At 32.3% G+C, this 15,371-nt stretch overlaps 1 protein-coding gene across 1 annotated transcript; it reads right to left on the bottom strand.

Moving 5' to 3' along the window:
- Positions 1-229: 229 nt before the first annotated feature.
- Positions 230-11,131, bottom strand: LOC103852001 (protein CUP-SHAPED COTYLEDON 2). The gene is made up of 3 exons (XM_009128879.3): positions 6,210-11,131; positions 5,810-6,093; positions 230-5,272 (listed from the first exon to the last, which is right to left on the bottom strand). Exons 1-3 carry the CDS (start codon positions 6,397-6,399, stop codon positions 4,643-4,645), a joined length of 1,104 nt encoding a protein of 367 aa, XP_009127127.1. The 5' UTR covers positions 6,400-11,131; the 3' UTR covers positions 230-4,642.
- Positions 11,132-15,371: the final 4,240 nt, after the last annotated feature.

The following is a 15,371-nucleotide window of genomic DNA, read 5'->3' as shown; positions in this document are numbered from 1 at the left end:
CAAAAGGTCCATCAGAGGAGGAAGCGACGCTTCAACGTTCCAGCGAAGTCTTGTATCTCAAACTGATCCAGATATATGAGTTCAATCAGTACTATCAAATGGCAGATTCAAAGACCCTTTAGTCTAACTAGCTTATCTTTCGTCACTGTACTTCCACATAAACCAAAGACGTCTTTGGATTTAGGAAGACACTAAAAGGGAGAGTTGACTGGAAAAGGTGACTGAGATGAATAGCTCGCTACAAAAAAAAATAGGTTGAGAAAAAATAGGAGAGAGAAATGATTTATCATAGAAACTAGATTGTTTCATTTGCAAAATGGGACACAGCCTTTAATTTAGTTTCCTTTTATGAAAATTATATGGCTTCCTTGAACTTAATTCCCCGTTACTATAGGTTGTTAGTTCAACATGAAAAAATATTGGCCATTGTGGCAGAGATTCTCGGTTCCAATGACCGATGAGAGGAGACGAAACTAATATTACATGATATGTTCTTGGGTCTAGAGAAATTACAAATTTCAGCCTCAAACTTCGTGGTATTAAAAAAAGGGATACAATCTTAACAACGCAGAACATGAAGGACTCCAGCGATCAGTACTATTTTGGCTCTCTTGGTCTTAATCATCTCTCTCATAGAATAGACGCCTAATACAACTTTTATTTTGGCAAGGGTCAACTATAGTCTCATGGCTGGTTAACCTCATGCATTTTTGAAATCCATTCAAACTCTCTCCTTTCTTTTAATGAAATCAACATACATATAAAATGGTATAAAATATAAAATGGTTTATAATATGACCATAATTTTATTGATAAACCTAGTTCTAAAAGCAATAACCTAATTCTAAAAGCAGTAAAACTTAAAAATTAGTGATACAGTATTTACTTTTTTGAGAAAATTGCACCAGTATTACTGCAATCATCCAAGTACTACATGAAACAAGTATATGCATAAATATACATGATCAGGCCGCATTCATCAAGACCCATATCCCTATGCCCATACACAGCTGTCTTTCTTCCCGAAAGCGTCCAAACCCTAGCTTTTTTTAACTATAACAATGTCGATTTGTTTTCTTTGTTAAAATAATTTGATTTATTTCTCTTCCAACTTTAAATTTCTCTCGATTCATTTTCTTTCTTTTCTCATTTTTACCCTGAAACTTTAAATACGTGAATGCTATATCGTCCAAGACCAAGTTCCGATCGCGTAGAAGCGTGGATTGCCATTTCCATGCACCACGTTCACTCTCTCCACTCATTAGTACGTATACACACACTGCATGAATGCTCGTATCACGTGACCCCGTTACTTCGCCGGCCAAATCAATCAGCGGGTATGCATCCGCCACTTGGCACATGGAGCATCCGATTTTTTGGGACCACGACCACATAAGGACCCATCATCACCGTCGGAGTTTGATGTTGTTTTTTGATATTTGTCCCCTCACAGGTTTTGTCATTTGCTGCAAAACATGCATATTGGCATGTACTTATATTTGATAACTAGGGTTCTTGTAATTATTTCTCGATATAAATAGAAATTTGGAGAATATTCTTGGTGGGAAGATTACAAATACTTAAAACTAGTTTTAGTCCGACAAAATAACCCTTATATTTACCTCTTTATCTAGCTAAAGCAGTATTTCTGTATATGTATGCAGATACCATATATATCATTGCACTAAAACAAACATGATCATATTGATAATATTAAAAAAAACATGACTTTGATACATATCTATGAGAGATTCGTTGTTTATCGGTGCAAAATGGCAATTCAATATACTTATATATTTATTGGCTTTTTGTAGTCACTTCAAAGCGTATATTACATAACACCAAGGCTTTAAATACATTAAGATTATAAGTATCTGATGGGTTTTTCCAAATTATTGAGTTAGAATGTGAACGATTGCATCGAATGGGATCAACTAATTAACTTGCAGAGAATACCATTTTCACTAGTTATAATTTTGGTTTGTAATCGTACGTACAAAAAACAAGAAGAAGCAACTGGTTTGTCCGCTGCAAACTCTTTTAATATTGTTATCCGTCCTTCAAATACAACGGTATGGTTCAAAATTGGATTAGTTGGCTTCCACTGCAACGACTAAAATTCCCAGAGACTGAAATATTATGTTGACATGTATTAAATCGTACGGATTGATTTATTTTACAAATTTTGGTGAAAATTTTGGGATTATAAGTCAATTGCCATAAAGGCTTGTGTGTGTGTGTGTGTTTTTTTTGTTCTTCTCGAAAAAAACTCAGCATTTGATCTCATAGTAACTACTCAATTGTAATTGGTGTGGGCGATATGAGAACAAAGTCAGATGTCTTTTAAAAAAAGCAAAGTTAAAATTAAAATTAATAGCCATGTTCAGAATAAAAAGATTAACTGTATCGTTTAACAGTGAAAATAGTCGGGCAGTTGAATTTCTGGACTCTTTAAAATTATAGTACATTATGTAGTTACGAGATAAAATTAGTAAACTAGCTGATTTTCATCTTACATTATTTTGGTCAATTTTATCCAGCCAAGATCAGTTTCCTTTATTCTTTTATTTTTATGGAGACGTATTGACAAATATTCTGCCAGAAATTATTTTTTCTATCAAACAACTTTTTTTTTACAAATGTAACCAAAGGAAGCTCAAAATAATAAGCATGCGTATGTATACCTATTGGCATCATGAAAATTTGCCATTTAGCGAGACGTAAATGTGAGTATGTGACCACGAATTTGTCTTAGGACTAGGTAGCATAGGTTGGTGATGCAACAAGAGCAATAATTGACGATGGTAATCATGATGGTGGTGGTGCTACGGTGTTAAACACATACATATACAATATATGTTTATACGACACACACGTGAAATGGAAACGCATAATGGTAATAAACAGAGAGAGGTTATTAATTATGTCTCTTTCTAAAAATAGAAACATGAAAGCCATCCTTCTGAAAGTGAGGTGGACTGTTGTACAAGACCTGAACTTGAGAGTGGTCCGTTCGTCAGCATGCGCATCAAAGTCATCATCTCCGTTTCAAAATTCTTGATAGCAAATTAACAACTTGTTCTTCTCTGTGATTATTTAATAAACTAATGGCTAAACAATGCATGGGAGTGTTCCAACTTAAGTTTTACATTATTGAAAGAAGTTAACATTTGCATGCATGTTATATTAAACAAGTCGATCCCCAAATTGTTGTCCTCAGTCCTTAGAGCATCTCCAACCTAACTTCAAATCTTTAAATTTCAAGGTTTTGCTCAGTTTCAACGCAACCTCAAAACTATTTTTATTTCATTTTTGTCCTTGTATTTTTTTCTTTTCACAAATATATATACTAAGCTTAATTTATAATAACTTAAGTACATCAAAATAAAAAATAATATGATAAATATTACATAACATTAAAATAAAGTTCACACAATAGAAAATACATTAAATAAAACTCACATAAAATAAAATACATTCTATATGTAAATAAAATACAAAATAAAAATAAAAATACGGAAATATGCTTGAGTAGTAGGTATTTTATATGCATATAACTTTCTAAAAAAAATATGCATGTGTGTTGTTTTATTATATATGTAATTTATATTATATTTTATTATATAATATTTTAATAGTGTGTGTTGTATAAAATATGAAATGTATATTTTATATGTATTTGTGAAATTTATCATTATTAACAAATTTTGTTAATATCCTTAAAGACTATAACGTAAAGAACTAAAATTTTAAGAATTTTTTTTTGAGGATTCGTGGTTGAAGTAATCAATCCTTAAATCTTTATTTTGAGGGTTTGTTCTTCTTAAAACAAGTATTGAGTTGGAAATACTCTTAGAAAGAAAGAAAAAAGCCAATTGAAACTGATTTCAGTTTTGATTGATAGACTGATTGAACCACTGGATTTACAAGTACATAAGTACTTATGCACTTAGTTTAAAAATTTGAAACATTGTTTAAGAGAGATCATCAACCGACACAAAGTCATATTTATATGTTTAGCAGCGCGCCTTCCTTATAACGTTTTTTTTCCTTCCTTATATAAGTTAACATTAGCTAGAACGAACAAGTCTACGTGCACGTGTCACATTCGAGCATCTTTAATTGCACAAATTACTAGCCACATACGTTAGCTAATTATAGCAATCATCTAATTTGGCGACTATTATTCTTCGTATTAAGATTCGGAAATTTTTATCTGAAAACCTATGCATAACCGCCCATAACAAATCTGCCATAGCACTTCATGACGAAAACTAATGTACAGAAAGGGGACTGATAAAATAAATCCATTATGTCGGGTTATATACGAGTGACACAACGCATTCACTGTCAAATTTCAACGGAAATAGCAAATTTGTGAAAACTCAAAATTAATCAACATAACCATAAACATTAATACATAACGACGATAAACACACGTTAAATAGTCCACAAAACACTTTCTTGAGCACCTTAAACTAACACGGTCGGATACACAAAACTACATAATTAAACAAACACAACAAGCTAGGGGAGTTATTAAGCTCCTCGACACACTTAGAAATATCATAACCATCCTAGAAATTTAAACATAAGAAACCCTAACGGGAACACAATTATTAGTGAACGCCTCTTTCCGTGACTAGTAATTCCATACGCAATCAAGTCCACCGTTAAGCAGACCGGCCTTTGTCTCGTTCTCTTCCGCCGTCGTCTGTAGCCAGTAGTTCATCCCGGTGCCACCGTGGGAAGAAGGCAGGTTAACGGGTGTGGTCATGGTGGATGCAGAAGACGACCCATAGTAAGGAAAGTGATTGAAGTTCTCTTGGAACGACCTAAAGTTAGATAGAGACGAGACGTTTCTCGAGACAAAGCGAGGAAAAGGGTCAAACCCCGGCGGCACAGGCGGTAGAAGATGGTTGAATGAGTCGACGTCAACATCTAAGCCCAAGGCAGTTGTAGTAGTGGCAGTGGAGAAACAGGACACGTGCTCGGTTATTGCGGTGGTTATGACGGGTGTGTTGGTGCTACGGCTGTCGTAGGACCAGCTGCTGTCGGTGTAGCCGAGGGTTGTGGTGGGGTCAAGGAGAGGAGGAAGTGAGACGGAGGAAGGAGAGCTTGGTTGTTCACGGTAGTTTGTGGAGATGTTCGAGGGTATTTTTGTCTTTTTAGATGTACCAGTACCATTGCTAACGCTAATACTTGCTTCTGCTGAGCCTCCGGTATTAGCTAACCCGGGTTTCTTGAAAACCCTAGAGATCACCCATTCGTCCTGAGGGAATAAAAAAGAATTTGTAAGAAAGTTAATTAGATATTTATATAATGGTGAGAAAGTCAATGTTAGATCTTGGAAATATAAGGAGTGGATATCAAAAATAACCATCGTGTAAACGCTTGCATAGAGGGAATGTTCATCGGTTATTGCAAATAGATATGGAAAATTAATTAAATTTACAGAAACTCCATTTAATATATCTATATATATGTCAGAAGATCCTGAAGATGGGTTTACATTGGATATGGGTTTTGCATTGATTTTTTCCAAAAGTAGGAAATATTAATAATTTCTGTCAAAAATATTCAAAATTTCTTGCTTTAGGAGATCACCATTATGATTGAACAATAAAAACATGATGCTCTCACTTTAACCCTAAAAAATAGCCGTGCTTTTTCAGCCATCAATATCAAATGCAGGAAAAAAGCAGAACAAAAACTCAACGTCACCGACTATGTCATACTCTTGAGAAAAGAAGCAAAAGATTATAACTAATTAAATAAAAGATAATAAAAGGTTCAAATTAATTGATACCTTGGAGCTTCTGGAGATGAAATGGTAAGAGAATTTGCCTTCAAGACGATATTCATGCATAACCCAACTGCTCTTCTCTCCTTTAGGAGCTCGTCCTTTGTAGAAGACAAGAGTCTTCTTCATCCCAACAAGTGCACAAGTCTTTGAACTATAAATCTCTCTATCTTTTCCGGTAGCTTTCCAGTAACCAGCCTCCGTTGCTCTATTCGTTCTCAGTCCCGTCGGATATTTCCGGTCACGGAGGCTAAAAAAATACCATTCTTTCTCTCCCATCTTAGCTTTCCCTAAAGAAAATGCGAGTGATTTAGTTAATTAAAAGATTTAAGAGAATACAAGATTTAACCCAGAAAGTTACAAGAACTATATAACTGAAGTAAAGAATTGGTTTGTTTTCTCTTACCGGGAAGTTGCCAAGGCTCGCTCTTGTTAAGATCAACCTCTGCGATGGCACGGCTTGAGAAACAGCCCTCGATGACCTTACGGAGGAGGTAATGAGTGATGAGCTCTTCATCTGTCGGATGAAACCTGAAACCCGGAGGAAGATATTGGCTGTCTCCTCCGTGGTCATAGTGGTAGTACGGAATGTCCATGAAGGAAAGATCTTACACTTTTAATGAAACCCTAAGGAGACTCCAAATGTTTCTGAAGAGATACACACATATAAATAGAATGGAGGGTTCTTGAGTAAGGGACTTTTGATATGGTAACGTGGATGGATATTTTATTTTCCTTTTATTTTGTATTATTATATTTATTTTGTATACATAGGGATTTGATAAATCAAAAACGGCGATATAGATGGAGTTTTTTTGTATTGAAAGTAAATAAAAGTCGTAGAGATAATAATTATAATAAACAGACAGGTACGTCTACTCTTTCATAGGAATCTGTGGTTTTTCCCTGCCTTGTCTTGTAGTACAGAGATTAAAGCCAAAGCAGATTATTACATCATATTTTTTAGTTTGCCGATATATTTTCTTTTATACACTCGAGATTTTTCTATCGACCGAATTAAAATACAAATTAATCATGCAGCATCCGTATTTCTGTCATTAAATTATTAAAGAAACAATGAATGGGCTCTTGTTGTTGTCTGAGTATGCGTGCGTGCATGAGAAAAAGTGCAGTGGTATTCTCTGTCAGTGATAAAAATATAAGAGAGGATGCAGATTGTATCTTTTTATTTAGCAGTCGTTTATTTTTGTCTACGATCTTGTTTATTCTGTTTAGTATATTACGCGTTTGGGTTACAATATTATTTATTGTACAACTAATCTAAACAATAGTATTATAGTAAGTGATACATTATTAGTACGTATACAGTACTTATTTGGAAAACGAAGAGTCCCCATTTTATCTTTTTAGAAAAAGTATCGATAAGGCTGTTTCAAATCTTGGAGTGTCAGCAGAGTATATGATTAATTTATCAAAAAAATTGACAGAGACTTTGTTACTACACGCCACCACCTTCTCTACCTTTCACCTCTCTCTCTATCTCTTTTCTTTTTCATCTTGGTTTTGTTTCATTTTCATTTTCTTTCGTCTTATTTTCTTTTTTTGTAACTGAAATTCATTTTCTTTTTTTTCTTCTGATGGGGTTTTTGTTATTTTATTGGCTTCAACTTTCAAGTTTTATGTTTGCAGCATAAATGTAATTTCCAAATAATTATTTTTCTATGAATTTTGTCATTGCTATTGATTTATGATTTAAGATTGAACAATAATTGAATCAAACAGTTACAGACTTATATACAAGGTTATACAAAATCAAATATTGCTGCGACCTGTTCTTTAAAAAAAAATATAATTCTTTTAAAATTTTGGTAGTAATCAATACATCACAATTTCAGTTGATTGTCATAACTAATACTCATATAGTTGTTTTTTCTTATATGCGAAACCTGTAATGACAGAAGTTTTGATCATTAAGAAAAAAAGAAGGGAAATTCCCAACACAAGATAAGGTTCTAAGAAAGTGGCAATGGTTTGTACATTTCCACGTTAAAGACAAGATTTGATAAAGAGAGTTGGGCTCAAACCAAATAGTGAGCCTATTCAAGCTTCACCATCGACCGGTACAAACGCGTGGATGCAAGACAAATGTTGAAACCTGGGACTGTATGAGATGTCGTGGCACTAAAGTAGATTGGGAATCTACTATCTGGTTCAGTGGACACATTCCCAAGCATGCCTTCAATATGTGGGTGGCGAACCATGATAGATTACCAACCCGATGTTGATTAGCTGCTTGGGATATAAACATTGTCAAAACTTGTTTGCTTTGTAATCTTTATGATGAAAACAGAGACCACCTCCTCCTTAGGTGCTCATTTAGCGAGTAGTACATCATCACTAGGCGCCTCGGATATAGACCCTTCTACTTCCATACCTGGTCCGATTTTATTGCTTGGCTCCACGCTAGAGACACAACGAGCCTTCTCACACTTAGACGCCTTGCAGCTCAGGCCACCATATACAGTATTTAGATCGAGCGCAACAACCGTCTTCATCAAGGCATCTCTTCCACTCCGGCCAGGCTCTGCAATGATATTGACAGACTCCTCAGGAATACAATTAATCCTAGCAAGGAAGAATCGCAGCAACTTCGGTGGGCTAATGCAAATATGGTTCAAGCATACTGTCTAGTGTGATGTAGATCTTAATCTACGACTGTTTCATTTTAATGATAATTAACATACTTATCAAAAAAAAAGACAAATGTTGAACAAACATTTTTATCAGACGTAAAAAAGTCAGCTAAACATGATAAAATTTCGTTTCTTTGACTATATTTATTTATTTTTTTACTACCATCTATTCGTGGTTTCGAGTTTGTGTAATAAAAGTAATAAGTATACTTCTTCTTTTTGAACTTTTATATTGTTTAATTTTGCTTCAAAAAATTGGTAAGATAGCATTTTAATATATTCTTAATAACTTTTCGTCGTATAAGTACATAGACCAACTCCTATAAAACACCAAAACACCAAATAAAGTGTGTAATAAGTATACTTTAAAATGATTATCAGAGACATGTTAATGTTAAGGCAGTGATTGTAATGAACCGTAGCTTTATGTTTTTGGATGTAGAATTTAAGCCATATATTTATTTGATGTAGATTATTTTATTGTAGTTTTGTAAAGCACTATCTTTTTGCTCTGGAAATAAAACTCTCTACAGCTATATTTTAATTTTGTAGAGATATTTTTGCTGTGAAATTTTTAAAGAAATAAAAACTTGATTAGTCGACATATATGGCTTTAGTGTCTAGAGCATCTACAGCCGTGACTAATCACTCCGTAAGACTGTTACAACTGCTACTACTGTTTCCCTAATATTTATTACTGTAGTAATGTAGGTCTATCTATCTGTTTAGACATATCAGCAAATGACAGTAAGTAAATCTAATTAACAAGATCCTCTCATCCCTTAAATACTAGGAGAAAATAAACCAAATTAAACAGCATTACAATTGTAAGTATATATAAATTGTAAGTATATATAAAATAAAAGACTGGTTAAAAAAAAAAGACAAAGTGCTAGCTAATTGTCTAAAATAAAAGACAAAGGTCGTAAAATGAAATGCTCAGCCGAGTTCTATAGTACTATTATTTTTCGTATATTTTGAAACATCTATTTAGCGTAATTCAAGTTGATTGTTCGCACAAGTTTTTTTTATTGTTTAATTTTGCTTCTAAAGATTGATAAGATAACATTTTAATATATTCAGAACAACTTTTCGTCATACAAGTACATAGACCAAGTTCTATGAAACACCAAATTTATTATAATTTTAATATCAAATAAAATATTAAAAAGTAAAACTATCTCACTAAATTTTATGTTTTGTGATATTATAATAGTGTACATCACAATTAATATTAAAATAATATATTTTTTGTGTCTGTCAATGGTAGCTTTGAAAGTTTCTTCACCAGCGTCCGAAATATTATACATGGATGCTCTATGTCGCTGTATCTGTACGTTATACTCATCAAGTGCTTTGTGCTTTGATACAATAGAGAAAATGCGTAGTGTGTTTTTTTTACCAGGATCACCAACACAAACTCACAAACCAAAAATAACTTTGAAAGATTTGTGTTATCCTAAAGAAGAAGAGGGCTTAGATCATCTCCAACCTACCTCTATTTTTATCTCTATATTTTTCTCTACAATAGAAAAACTCTATTATAGAGGTGGATTTGCTCCAATGTATGCCTCTATAATAGAGTTTCTCTATTTATAGGGGAAAATATAGAGATTTACTATTTTCATCTCTAAATATAAAGGTAAAAAGTATGATTCCTCTATATTTTCCTATAAAATAAAGGAACTATATTATAGAGGCATACATTGGAGCAAATCCACCTCTATAATAGATATCTCTATTTTAGAGGAAAATATAAAGATATACATTGGAGATACTCTTAGGAGATTGTCCGGGGGCTGCTGGGACAACCTATCTCAGTCTCCTTCGCAAGGCTTTAGTTACTGTAGTTGTTACTCCGGATAGAAGGTATTTGAGAGGTATACGCACTAGGCGTTTTCAAACTTTTTGTAACCAAATTCTTGTAGAACCGGTTCCAAATGCAAAACTTGGTTCTGTGCTGCAACCACATGGAAGTAAATTATGCCTCGAAGGGATAAAGTTCAGTGGTGTAATGTAGTTTGGTTCTCGGAAGGAGTGCCAAATTATGCATTCATCACATGGTTAGAAGTATTGAATAGACTTTTCACATGAGATAAGAAGAAGAATGAGGGATTTACTAACATACATGGTTGTGGGCTGTGTGGAGAGAGGGATGAGACAGGAGATCACCTTATTTTTGCTTTTTCATAATCATTTACGGTCTGGGAAGAATTGTTGAGGGGTTCTTTGGAGGGAGAACGAACCCTGACTGGATTCAAACGCTTAATATGGTTAACGGGAACATACTTCAACGGCTTGACTACTGATTAGGATGATTTTTCAAACGACCATTTATCATGTTTGGAGAAAAAGAAATGCAAGAAGGCCTGAGATGAGTTAGACGTCTACGACTCAGCTTCAAAAAATTATAGATAAGAAAATGCAGAATATAATTGTGTCTCTCGGATACAGTCATCGACACCATAATGCAGGATTGCTCCAAAGGTGGTTTGAGCTTATAGGATAGAAGGATTGGTATCCGTTTTTTCACGACTTTCTACTTTCACATTTAAATCTATTCTTTCTACCGTCATGATTTTTTTTGTAAATGTAATTCTGTTCATATTGATAGAGCAATAAATTTGAAAAATTATAAATAAAAAAAATATTATTTTTTAATTATAGATAAATTAGTATTATCAAAGTTTTAATTTATATTTGACAAAAAAAATTATATTTAAAATAAACATACCATATTGTTTTGTATTTTTCAATTATATTTTTTTCATTAATAAACATTAAAATATTATTCTATCTATACTTATCATTGATAATATAAAATTGTAACAAAATAAATTAATATTCATTTTAAATGTATAAGATTTTAATTCAACTAATATTTTATATAAAATAATAAATTAATATATAAATAATAAACATAAAAAAGATTTAAATAAACAGTGAAAACATAAAATTATTAAATTCTAATTTATCGATATAATCTTAAATGTGATGAATTAACGAGATAATTTTTCAAGTTTAGGCTTTTCTTATATCTCCTGAATCAAGAATTTACAGACAGCGAAAAAATAAATAAACAGTGATGTTTTTTTCCATGTCGTTAAGATCGGTTGAATCAAGCGTCTTTTCGAAACTACTCAAATTCGACCACTACTAGATCTACTACTGCGGGCGTTGGGTCGACAAGAAAATGTAATAAATATAATTAGTCAATTATAAATTCTTAATGTATTAAATTATTAAAATGTTATCAATATATAATATTGTTTTGATGTAGGATTTAGTATGATGGTTAGAGATGAAAAATAAATTTTAACACCAAAACAAAAAAATTAGTGTTATATAGAATTGCCCTTAATGCTTAACCCCTATCGTCGATCAACTATTTTTTTTTTTTTCGATCAACTATTTAATTTTCTTTTATTCACAACAAAAACCCTCAAAACCCTCAATTTGTATTAACGTTAAAAAATACTTGCTATCAGATTTTACACACTGCCCAGTTTATCGTTTTCATCAACTAGGAACGCAATACCTACCGTTTTTGATATTTATTTTGCCAACTTTTCAGAGTTTTCTTCATATATTTGTTTATGATTTGATCATTTTTGGCTTTATATGCTATGTTGTTCATTTTTTTTTTTTGCAAATACTATGTTGCTCATTTTTTGTTGTTGCAAATACTATGTTGCTCATCTTTTGTTGTTGCAAATACTATGTTGCTTATTGTTTCACACGTATACAACCATTACAGCTAACGGTAATTTATAAGAATCTTACCTTAGTATATAGTCTCTATTACGCTATTAACGTATTCCATAAGAATTTTTTTTATTTATTTCTTTTTTCCATAAGAAATTATACTGTTTACTAGTTTATTGACATCATAAAAACAAAAAAAAAATATTAAGACGATTTAGTCGGATGTTATAGATGTTCAGTTAGAAGATAGTTTACAGCCAACCCGATTTGTTAATTTTCACAGAAAAATCAGCCCGCCATAAGATTTTTTTTGTTATTATTTTCTCTATCATTTATTACCCAACTTCAACTGATTTTAAAGAGGTGTGGCTAAAGGGCATGGGACTATTTAATGTCTGGAAAAGCAAATGCACAAGGCAATAAAAAAATATTTGGCGTAAAAGGCCAAAATATAAATAATAAATGCAGAAGAGGGGGGGGGAGGTGGTGGAGATGAGGTTAACACAGTATTAGGCCATTGTGCAAATACCCTGGTGATCTACTCAAATGAGTAAACTATCCTTATCGACGTGCTGCTTTTCGTAAATGGTCATATTTTCTTATGAACAGAACATATACTCTTTAACAGTTATGGTTCAGAGAGAATCTTACTTCAAAGTTTCAGATAGTCTTGTTTCCGGAAAAACAAAAGCGGTTATTTGTGAAATAGCCAGGAAAACAAAATTAGTTTTGTAGAGAAAAGATAGAAAGAAATAGAAAAAGAAAAGATGGGAGAGGGTGTGATCTCAGTTAGTTAGTGAATTATTGTTTTCTTTTATAGTTATCTCACCCAATTTCCCGAAACAAAAACCAAATTATTGTTTTCTTGATGGTCAAGCTCAAGCAATCGAAGAGTAGGTGTGGAAAGTAGCAGGTGAGATAGCATTCTATCATCACACGAACTCGTTTTTTTCTGTAATCTATAAATGTATCATACTGACTAGTGTGTAACTTCAATTTATTTATATTATATCATTTCAGATAGATTTAAGCAATTATACCATCTAGAGAATTTTTTTGAACATAATTATACCATTTAAAGGTATCTTTATTAAATAATCAAATGGCACAGTACTAACTAAATGATGTTTACATAAAAGAAGAATAAATTGCCAACTTTTTATATACTTGTTGCTATTTAACTTAATATTACCATTTACCAGGTCGTGTTTATTTTGAAATTACATATTTAAACATATTATTATTTATATGTATATTTCTTTTGTAAGTACTATATCTGGATATACTCGTTGTTTTCACCTCTTTTTACCCTTTAGTTTTTTACTATACGCTTATTTGGTGACTTTTCCTGGTTCCCTTTGATAGCCTTACACCTAAAACCTCATAGCTCTGTTGATGCAACGTCTCTCTTATTATTTTTCTTTTGCAAGTTGATAAAAGCATCTCCAATGGTGCATCAAAACGAGGGAAAACATAAAAAAATAAGAGAAATTTATCTCTAATGATACATCATTTTGAAGGAAAAAATGAGGATATTAACAGTATTCTCTCTTGAGAAAACACTATTCACAACCTCATTTTGATGTCAAGCTTTTTTTATTTACATAATGATCTTTTACTTTTTAACAATTTTTATTTTATGCATAAACAAAACATTAACAATAAACATAACTTTTATAATTTTATATCCAAAATGTATATACTGATTAAACTTCTTGAAATATAATTACCAATAATTAGTTATTAAAATATAATTCGTAATTTATAATTTTATAAATTATAATATATAATTAAAAAAAATAAAATAGAAAACAATATCATTAACCAATACAAAGTTAAGTAATAGTATTGTTTACGTAAAATTCTACTATTACTTTGTATGTTGTTATGTACCTTTATTAATGTAATAAATATTTGCTTTTTATAAGTTAAAATTTGGTTAAATTATAAAATTTAAAAATAAGTGAATATAATCTAAAATCTTATGAAATAAAAAGTGTTATTTGCAATAACTAAAAAGTTAAAGAATAAATATAATAATAATTGAGAGAGAAAATGAGGGGAACCATTGGAACAAATCATAATCTCATTTTGAGTTTACTTCATTTTGAGGAAAAAAATGAAAAAAACCATTAGGGATGGTCTAACATGTCTTTAATTACAACCCCTTTTTTTTGAGCAACAAGTACAACTCCCTTATATACATTTTAGACGAATTAAAGGTAACATGTTATACGTAAGAAATTCTAATGGTATACGTACACAGACAGTAAACTACGTCATTTCATATTTTTCTTTCTGTCTTGGAATGCACGTCGCTTTCTCCAGAGAAAAAAAATATGCAGCAGGGTCGAAGTTACTTGGATTATTGCATGTCGAGTTCGTGCTCCTTTCTGTTGTCTGCTTATTTGATTTAAGATTACATTCAAATATCATATTTTCCTCAAATTTATTAGCGACTTGAAATATTGAGCTTTTTTTTTTGAACAACCATTTAATATTGAGCTATAACCAATTAATTTCATTGCTGTTCAAAAGAAAAAACCCAATTAATTTCATTATTTGAAAGTTTGATAGTATAACAAGTACTCTCTCAGATGGCGACTGCGACTGCGACTTTAGGGTTTTCGCTTAGGGCGGCGGAATCCAAAATCTTCTCCCATGGCGCTGTTTCTTTGGCGAATCCTTGTGGAGCTTATCTACAGAGGGAGAAGATCCCTGCTGCGGTTTGGATAACTTTGGAAAATTTCCAAATAATCATTGAAGATATTCGTAAATCTTCGGAAAATCTTCCTTTTCCCAAAAATCTCTCCAAGGAAATTTTGGAATATATAGGGTTTGGGTTTCGGAGTATTGCGACACGAAATCAAAACTTTTGCTTTTCAAAGTCTGGGCGATTGAGAACATTATTCTTGTTGCTAATGGACGTGAATCTAGCCGAAGTATTGCAAGGAATGTCTTTAGGAGAAGATAAATCGATCATTATACCGGATGACAATGACTTCTGTGCAATGGAGATAGAAGGAAGGAGTATTTTGGGTCGGCTTCTAAACCCAGAATGTCAAAATATGGGGAGGATGCTTAGGACAATGCCAAAGATTTGGAAAGTATACGATCGGGTGAGAGGCATTGCTTTAACAAAGGAGAAGTTTCAATTCATATTTGACTTGGAGACAGACATTCAGATGGTCCTCAAACAAGGGTTTTGG

This window comes from Brassica rapa, chromosome A02 (genome assembly GCF_000309985.2).
Source record: "Brassica rapa cultivar Chiifu-401-42 chromosome A02, CAAS_Brap_v3.01, whole genome shotgun sequence".
Classification (NCBI taxonomy): domain Eukaryota; kingdom Viridiplantae; phylum Streptophyta; class Magnoliopsida; order Brassicales; family Brassicaceae; genus Brassica; species Brassica rapa.
The sequence above is the reverse complement of the archived record's forward strand: the minus strand, read 5'-3'. Positions and strand labels throughout refer to the sequence as shown.

What these genes read in the sequence shown, in the direction of transcription:
- LOC103852001 (XM_009128879.3), bottom strand. Translation starts at nt 6,399, where the DNA reads ATGGACATTCCGTACTACCACTATGACCACGGAGGAGACAGCCAATAT. An exon ending in CGAGCCTTGGCAACTTCCCG is followed by an intron (nt 6,094 to 6,209) that starts GTAAGAGAAAAC and finishes CATTTTCTTTAG; the next exon opens with GGAAAGCTAAGATGGGAGAG. An exon ending in TCATCTCCAGAAGCTCCAAG is followed by an intron (nt 5,273 to 5,809) that starts GTATCAATTAAT and finishes TTATTCCCTCAG; the next exon opens with GACGAATGGGTGATCTCTAG.